The sequence below is a fragment of the Clytia hemisphaerica genome, unplaced genomic scaffold (assembly GCF_902728285.1).
Source record: "Clytia hemisphaerica strain Z4C2 unplaced genomic scaffold, Clytia hemisphaerica genome assembly, whole genome shotgun sequence".
NCBI lineage: Eukaryota > Metazoa > Cnidaria > Hydrozoa > Leptothecata > Clytiidae > Clytia > Clytia hemisphaerica.
In genome coordinates, this window is record NW_027104020.1 from 246,982 (window position 1) to 256,460 (window position 9,479).

Here is a 9,479-nt window from a genome sequence, read left to right on the forward strand (position 1 = left end):
TTACGTCATTGCATTCCGCATAAATTATCTGATCATTTCCAAAAAAAATAGACCTAAAGATATTTGCATATATTTACAAAAATATACTCCAACAGGCTCACTACATCAAGTAACGCAAAAGTAAATGTTTCTATTTGGGCACTAAAACAACTTATCGCAACATAACAATGCACCCTCTATAGGGTTGAGCAAATTGTCGCATTCTAACTTTTTTGATTGATTTGTGTGCTTTCTCGGGACTTATCAGAGACAAACTCAAAGAATTCAACATGGAAGGGAAAAATTTAAATGATAGCGAAGCTCGTCCGAGATTTCTAGCGATGACAAACAAATATGCCCTCGTTAGTGTCATACGCCCTCGATCCCGATGCAAATGTTTCCATGTAAATGTCCCACTTCGATATTGAGCAAATTGCAATCTATCAAACGGAGGTCGCATCAATGCGGTCAATAATCCTATCCAGCGGAATTGACCCGTTACCGTTGTAATGATCGCTCGCTCGCTTACTGTTCCGTACATAAACTTCGTCCGCTGCGTTTGAACCGAAAAGGGAAGAGATGTCAGAGTCAGGGTAGGTGATACCATTTGTGTGATGGTTCAACCAAGCTTCCAATTGGTGGAGAATTCCATCCACCTTTTGAACGGAGATGTCGTTAGGATGATCGTTGACCGGTGACGAATGATCTTGACTATAAGGGAAAAGAAAAAAAATGTTAGGAAATTAATTTCATAGCAATAATGTCATCTCAAATGGCAAAAACTAAACCGCACGGATTCCTGGCTGTGTAACTCTTCATACAGTACCTTATCCGTCTGCACAATTTTGAGCCGATAAGCTAAATAGCTTTACAAGTCAACGTGCAAACAGTCAATATGAAGATCCCTTAACTGCATTTATTAAGGCGGGGATTGAATTCGGTGAAATTTGACAAAACCCGCCAAATTATATTAACCGAAAAGATATGATTAAAAATCTCATCCTCTAAGCAGTAAGCAGTGGAATCTCTTTAACTCAAATGTCTCCTTTACTCGAACAGGCTGTACGGTACATTCAGTTAACAATGCCTTATAACCTTTACTCCTTAACTCGAACAAAATTGTGTTCCTGTGCGTGTTTGAGCTTACGAGACTTACGAGTAGTTTTATGCATTGTTTCCGAATACCCGCCCAAAAATCGCATCTTGACCACTCGTCAAATTAAATCCACGCCAAAGTTAATCTTTACTTAAAGTAAAGCAAAATTTATCGGGCAGAAATGAAAAAGTTTATCTATATAGAACCATGAAGGTAATAAAGATACAGACGGAGAGAAAACGTCTCGGTAATGACCTAAATGATAGATGAAATCTATTATAAATCTATTCAAAGCGGCTTTTCTTTGATGCACCATCATTGGAAGCAAAAAACATCAATTTATAACTTTATAAGAACAGAAAGAGGCTGGTCCGTTGATTTTGAAATACTTAATTTTGCGAGAAATCTTAGTCAAAATGCGATTCGAAATAGTTTCAACTGATTTATGGATGAAAGAATATATTAATTTTATAAGGATGGGCTGGCATTTTGTGAACATTAAGAGTCGCATCACATTATTATTATTATTGAAAGTTTCTTATCTTAAAATCTTCACGTCTAAGTGGGCAGCGGTTTTCATACTCTGACAAAATGATCGATACAAGGTTCCTAATCGTAACACGTAATTCTTTTTTAAATCTATCGATGGCTTTATGGGCAGCTTCCCCTAGAAGTCTAGAGTATTGTGCTTATTATGTGAAGTTTTTTTTCAATTTTTCATGACAAGGCTATTATATTTCAATATACTTGTTAAAAATGAAATGTCTTTTCATTCATCTTAAATATTCCCACGAGTATACCAAAACTTAATCATCTTATTCCCAAAGCAACCAAACAGCTGTTTGCTTCCGATGATAAATCAGAATAGAACAAAAGGCATTGACTCTCCATCAATCTTTATTACCTTCATGATAGAACTAGGATCTTACCGAAAGTTATCGATTCCATTGGCGAAATATCGACTCCCCGAGCAACTGCACATTTTCATGGCTTTCTGAAGTTCGTACACTTTCTTACGATATCTGTCTTCAAGCTTTTGATAAGCGTTGGCCACTTTCTTTTGTTCTTGCAATTTCCTATTGAGTTCTTTCCGTTCCTCCTCGAAGGAAATTTTCATCAGTTCTTTTTCTTCTGTTAGTTCACGTACGCGTTTCTCATTTTTTCGGAATGAAGCCGTACGGGAGAAGTTCCCTTCAGTTTGAACGCTGGTATCGGACGTGTGAGCAATGTAGGACGTCTCAAAGGGTACGTTATACTCTTCATGTGTTTGCGCCTTCAGAGGTGCGACCACGGTCTGTAACGGAGACGTCACCATAGAGCTGGTCGTCACTTTTTTCGGTTTGGGTAAAATATTGGGCGGTGGGCTTTTGAAGGCACTGTTATCTTTGGGTGATAGGGGACTGGTGACAAGTTCACTTGCGTCTGAAGATGCAGCACGTGACGAAATCGTGATGTTGAATTTGCGCGCAGAATGACGTGACGAAGAGCGCGCATCTGGTGAAAGTAAAGAGCCGTCCGAACGCGGGCTTAACGGTCCGCTTGCGGATCGCTCTGAGGGATAGGAAGTGAAATCACCGAGCAGACCGATGGTGGTGTGACGTTTCCATTTGGAATGATCAACATGTGCCTCGTCACGTGATTTTACCGAAGATGCTTTCTCGTCGATCTTGTCCAGCGTACGCGTTGAGAACGCTCCTGAAACGCGCGCTATTTCTTTCTCGTGTATTCGAATGAGATCCTTGAGGCTCATACTGACTCGTTTTGAAAGTTCACACGTGGAGCTGTGCTGGAAATTTTGTGAGGGAGCAGACGACGAAGCATAACTTGATTCGGAAAGCGCTTGATGTTCATCATGCTTGATTTCTTGAGGGATAATCTCCTCCTCACTGATCTGCGAGCACGCTTGAGATAACTGGCTCGTGGAACGAAGCGACGACGTGCGATGGGCGGACGAGCTATCGCGCTTCGGGTACATGTGTTCGGCGGGAAGAGGCGGTCGTGCAGGAGGAACATCGCTTTGATCACTGGCGTCATCTGGTATAGAGTTTGTTTCGTTTGTTTTATTTTGATCACTATTAAAAGTCTGTTTTCGTGTGACTCTTTCCATGAAATCTTTATCTGTTTGTTGTGGAAGAACGGCTCGTTTAGGCCAAGAAAACGCTTTCACTTTACGGACTTCGTGTGAGATTTTTCGTTGGGCCGTTTCTCCACGCCAGTAAGGATCACGCTGTAGATGAGTGCTATCAGTGGTTGCAGGTGCTGACACAACACGCTGGTGATAAGTGGAGGTGGACCGAGGTTCGGTGTGGGAAATAGGTGAAGGCACTCTCTCTTCGACCTCTTTGATTAAAGAATTGTTCATTGAAACTTTCTCGTTATCTGTTTTATTTGAAGTGCTTGTGTCGATGATTTCAGTAGAATTATAAAGAGTATTTTGCGTTGCAGCCACACTACTGTTTCGACCAGGTGTAGATGTGTGATCAGAAACATCTGGCTTGTTGTGCAAACTTATACCGTTCAAAACGAAAGTACGACCAACTAAGAAAGATTCTTCTACTTGCTTGTTGACCTGTCTGTTCAGAATTCTGTTTTCTTTGTCTGAATCATGTTGAGTAGAAGTAACAGAAGCGTAAGGGTTCAATAAGACTTTCTGTTGGTATTTATCCATTTGCTGTCCCATATTCTCGGTGGATTGAGTTTGCAAGAATTCTCGTTGACCGGCAAATTTTCCACCTCGTCTCGGAAACGTATTTCCTTTACCCGCCTGATAAAAAGTTGGATTCAATCGATGATCAGTGGAAGAGTATTCACCGTTAGAATGCCACAATTGTTTGTACGATGCACTCCTCGTTGGAAGCAAACTAGACTGCTTACCGACCGTATTCAAAGCGGGGTCAGATCTCGGGCTAAAATATCTTCGACGAATACAATCAGGCGAATTATAGCGTTTAAACAATCCGTTTTGTTTGGGATCATCGACTTCCAAAAAATGTGTTTGTTGTATCCTTTCCTCTGATTTATATTTCACTTCGTCAATCAAAGAGCGTTCGCCTGTTAACAGATCGACCGCACTGCTTGACCTCAAGGAGATAACAGATTCAGTTTCAGGTGGCGGGTATCCGGTATATTCGTGTTGTTCCGTTAACCAGTTTTCAATGCGGTCTTGATTCTTTCTGTCCAACCAAATGGTGTGTCGAAGGTGAGAGGATGGGAAGTAATACGAATCTTGGCTGAAAGAAGAAAAAAATCAGAAGGTTAAAAATGAAAATCGAATATTTAGTGAAACAAGGTATTTACTTAACAGTTGAAATTCCTTAGTTCGTGTATGATATATTTTATACTAGATACTACAGCATGAAATGAAGAAAGGTCAGGGAAAAATACTCACTTTAAAACAACTTGTAAAATGAAATACATGGTTTTAATCTAAAACTCACAACCAACATAATCGATAAAACTTTTCATGATTCGTTTAAACAACCTTGCTATAGCATAACAAGTGACTATTTTCATGTTTATAATTTTTTATAGTCTACATTATATATAGAATAGAAAGGAGATTTAAGAGATGCTTTCTCTACCGATCGTTATCTAGCTATTGTGACATCCTCTTTGAATCAAAACAAAAATTACATTGCTCTCCTCTCGTCACTCGTGATGCAGACTATGTGACCTTTTACCGCACCGAATCACTCATGAATCGATACCGATAGCCGAAAAATGCTGGTTTATTTGTTATTAAAAGTTCGTAAAAACAGTAGGTATTGAAAGGGACAGTCATGACAAGGAAGAGTGGTTTACTTACTTGTTTCATGAAAAAAAGTCAAGTATACGACAGAGCGAGTGAGAGTGACAAACAAACAAGATACAACTTTCTCTCTAAAAAAAAAGACCATTATCGAACAAAATAGATCGATCAACTCAAGAAAAAAGAGAGGAGAGGGGAGAGTGAGGTAATGCTCTTTTGTCACTTAATCTACCAAAAGAAACTGCTATTTGTCCAACACAACAACATTTTTAACCGCGTGAGTCGTCGGTTGTTTGCTGATCAGCTATTTAATCAATCAAGTTTCCCGGGAACAATATTGGGTGATGATTTGTCATTTGACAGTGAAAGAATCGGGACCAATAATCATTTTGGACGACGAGAGAGATTGCGTCACATAATAAGTTTAGTAAATCGTTGAATAAGAGCTATCCCAAGTATGCAAAGAAAAGCCTCTTTCTTATCAAAGCGATCAATCGATCGTTCTAAACGGAAATTCTTGACATTTCTTGCTTAATTCTTGAATCACGCTTAGCAACCGAGGTAATCCAACTGGCATCTTATTGAATATGATGATTGTCACGAATAAGCAAATTTCTGATGAGGTCAGCAAATTGGTAGTTAACGAGTAAATAAACAATTTGATGTTAATGAATCATTATAAAAAGTAGAAAAGTTTAACAACATGGTGGAACAACAGGTTTTTAACAAACTTGCCGTGTGAATCTTTTAGGGTTCGACCTATTTGCCAGAATATGTCGGCATATGCCGAAATGAGCGACCACAGAGTTTACCATCACATTTAGCTTTATTTTCTGAAAAATGAGTATCAGAAATATAAGTGATATGGTTTTAGTTGGAAAATGTATGATTGTGAAAAATATTTTTGAAATATATTCTAAATATTCAACTGTGCTATTTAATGAAATCGAACTTTCAATAAACTTAAAAAAAACACACGGCAAAAAAATTGAAAATTCTCTTGTCGACATATGCTGACATCGGCACGGAAAGGGTTGTTTTTTTAGCAATCCATTTTGGCAAGTAAAGTGCATTCCCATTATTTTGACAGTTGAATAAGCAAGAGATCATTTCAAGAATGTTTTGAGCTATCATCAATAGGCTCTAGTGATAAGTCTTTATTTAAAGCAAGGATTCTCTGGTACAGAAGTTTAGGTAGAAATTCCAGCATTCAGAGTGTTGTAGCACTCATTTCGTGGAATTCTATGAATGGACTCGCATCTGCAGGATCATGATAATCGGCTAACACGAATGAATTCTTTTCCCACCTCTCTTTCTTTCCTAAGTTTTATCAGTGGGCCTAACACCGGTGTCCGGGAAAAAAAAAGCAGAAAGCGAAACAAAATTTATATAAATTAAATCCTCAATTCATAAAACATGTTACAAACTTTCTTAAAGTGTTAGAAAGTTAATAGATTGTCAGACACGCTATACTTACTACCCATCTATCATACCATGAACATATAAACGACTGGACATCTGTCTTTTATTGTCTCTTTCAAGCGAGCTTCGTTGCCGCCTGTATTTCAAAATTGATATGAAAAATCCGACAATATTCCGTCATAATTTTGTTTCTTTGAATTATTTAGGTAAAAGGATTAATAGAGCTTGAACATTATTCCCAATTCACAAAAATAATTACTCTCGAATTTTTTCACAAGTTTGTAATATATTTTATCAACATTATTTAGAAATATTAGTCGGAGTTTTGACAAGCTGACGATGATTTTGCCTCTGTTATCTTTGTTATGATATAGATAAAAGACTTGAGAAGGGTAGAGCAACAGAGACTTTTATACCACTCCCGAGTGGTATATCATTAAAATCTATTGTTTCATTTTATGCTTTTAACGAGGCGGCAACGAAGCTAGCAGTGCTTTCTACAAAAAGACAAAGGAGATGGATGTCCAGTCGTTTATATGTTCATGATCATACAAACAGACCAAGATTGTGAACCGGTACAGATGACTCTCACTATGGAACTTTACTATAATCTTTCTTCTCAAGGAGAACGAGATGGTTTTGCGTGAAAAAAAAAACAATAATAGTCTTACCCTTGTTGGCTGTTGTAAAAATATTTTGGATTTGATGTCATAGGCGTCGTATGATGGCGTTCATAATGTGTAGTGGGCGTTGTGTGAGGGTGTGAAGGAGGAACAATGTATTCGAAGTCATGTTGATTGTGTTGATGATGATGTGCAGTGGTGTTGTGGAAGTAATTCCTTTGTTGGTTGTGATGGTGGATGTCTCCTGGGTGCTTCATCACATCCATTTCAAAACCATGTATTCTAGTATATTTGTCTTTTCGTTTTTATTTTTATTCTGAGAAAAAAAAGAATATGTTTCATCATTTCGAACCCTTTCCATAGTCGATGATAGGGTGTGCCGATCTTAAATTCAAGAATAACAAGACGACTTGAAGTCGAAAATTTCGCCTAGAATTTGAACTACATGGGAAAAACAAGAAGTAGATGAAGCTAATCTGAAATCTACTTTACATCGAGCCTTGATGAAACAAATTTACAACAAGAACAACGAGGCTTAAAATCGCTAAAAAAATAAGACCAATTTAAGAACAATTGTCGTTTAATTTTTAAAAACTCTCATAAAGTATATGCTTATAAAAAATAGATATGCTCTTATTACCCGCCATCTCTTGTTTACTTTGTAAGAACTAATTACCGAAAGGTTTATCACCATCTATCAAGAGTTATTGATTTGATTCTTATAAAGTAAATGCTTATAAGAAAAATAAAAATGCTCATATTGTACACCAACCCTTGTTTACTTTGTAAGAACTAATTACCGAAAGGTATATCACCGTCTATCAAGAGTTATTGATTTGATTCTTATAAAGTATATGCTTATAAGAAAAATAAACATGCTCATATTGTGCGCCGTCCCTTGTTTACTTTGTAAGAACTAATTACCGAAAGGTATATCACCATCTTTCAAGAGCTATTGATTTGATTCTTATAAAATAAATGCTTATAAGAAAAATAAATATGCTCGTATTGTGCCCCATCCCTTGTTTACTTTGTAAGAACTAATTACCGAAAGGTATATTACCGTCTATTAAGAGTTATTGATTTGATTCTTATAAAGTAAATGCTTATAAAAAAAATAAATATGCTCATATTGTGCCCCATCCCTTGTTCACTTTGTAAGAACTAATTACCGAAAGGTATATCACCGTCTATCAAGAGTTATTGATTTGATTCTTATAAAGTATATGCTTATAAGAAAAATAAATATGCTCTTATTTTGCGCCACCCCTTGTTTACTTTGTAAGAACTAATTACCGAAAGGTATGTCACTGTCTATCAAGAGTTATTGATTTGATTCTTATAAAGTATATGCTTATAAGAAAATAAATATGCTCATATTGTGTCCCATCCCTTGTTTACTTTCTAAGAACTAATTACCGAAAGGTATATCACCGTCTATCAAGAGTTATTAATTTGATTCTTATAAAGTATATGCTTACTGTATAAGAAAATAAAGAAAAATCAAAACTGTGAAGCTAAAGACGCAAAGATATAATGACGTAATCCAAAGAAAACCTGCGAAGATCTTCCGTGGTTATACGAGCGTGTAATTTGTAAATTGATTTTAGTGAGTTTGTCCACCGTATCAAGTACTTTCGTTTTCTAAATTTTCGTCCGATATCGCACCATGCCTATCGTAATACTTTCGCTAAGGCGAAATTAACAAAGCATACAGTAGAAGCTTGTGCATAATGATGAGCTTTTAATTTGACCATACCTTTAAATAACACTCTCGTTTTTTTCGCTTTCTATGTTGAACAAACAAATCAGTTAATAACCATGTTCGAACTTCGAAAAAAGAAAAAAAAATACCATTACAAGCCCAACACTCGCATTTCAATCAGAAATGATTTTGAATCGCTTACAAAGTACATCTCATCTCACAAAGTGAAATGAAATGAAAATATTGCAATTTGATCGTCATCCTATTAACAAATAAAAGGTTTCACTGAGTGCCAATAACAAGCATTTTTCGTAATCTTTTCTTTTCATTCCAAAGCAGCCACTCAAAACACTCTCACAAAAAGATGTTTTTCATATCCAAGAGCACTTTAAAATCCTAATGATCGTCCCTCTTTTTGACAAAGACAGCCATAGGTCAACTTGCCAAACAAATGTTTGAGAGCAAATAGACAGAGAGGAGTGTAAAGAATTTAAACGACTTTCGATTTGCTGCTAATCTATTTAATGGTCAATAATTCACGTTGTCAGAAAAAGGTGGCTTATGCAACACTTAATCCAAACAAACGGCAATAAAGCATAACATGGTCGAATACCATTTTCATCATTTTAATGAACAATTATAAGAAAACCGCAGCATTTAAAAAGTGTTGCCTCGTTAAAATTTGTATACTACGAGTCCTATCATGGTGAAGTGCCATTGTCTGATCAAGCCTAAATAAAGACATTAAAAACTTCCAGTAAATCGTAATCAAAAAGAATTCTACAAAGCATTCTTTAGGGTTAATATGGAGTGATGAAGTCATCTTGTTGTGGTTAGAGAAATCTAGAAGAAAATGAAGCGAAAGAAGTTTTTGAAAAAAAGCAGCAACAATAAAACTCGACAGTG

At 36.6% G+C, this 9,479-nt stretch overlaps 1 protein-coding gene across 2 annotated transcripts; it reads right to left on the reverse strand.

Moving 5' to 3' along the window:
* LOC136811444 (uncharacterized) lies at positions 1 to 7,187 on the reverse strand. 2 transcript variants are annotated; one of them, XM_067068048.1, is made up of 3 exons: positions 6,917 to 7,187; positions 2,005 to 4,305; positions 1 to 690 (listed from the first exon to the last, which is right to left on the reverse strand). In XM_067068048.1, exons 1-3 carry the CDS (start codon positions 7,132 to 7,134, stop codon positions 423 to 425), a joined length of 2,787 nt encoding a protein of 928 aa, XP_066924149.1. In that variant the 5' UTR covers positions 7,135 to 7,187; the 3' UTR covers positions 1 to 422. The 2 variants fall into 2 exon arrangements, with proteins under 2 accessions (XP_066924149.1, XP_066924150.1); XM_067068049.1 differs by lacking the exon at positions 6,917 to 7,187 and adding an exon at positions 4,464 to 4,677.
* Positions 7,188 to 9,479: the final 2,292 nt, after the last annotated feature.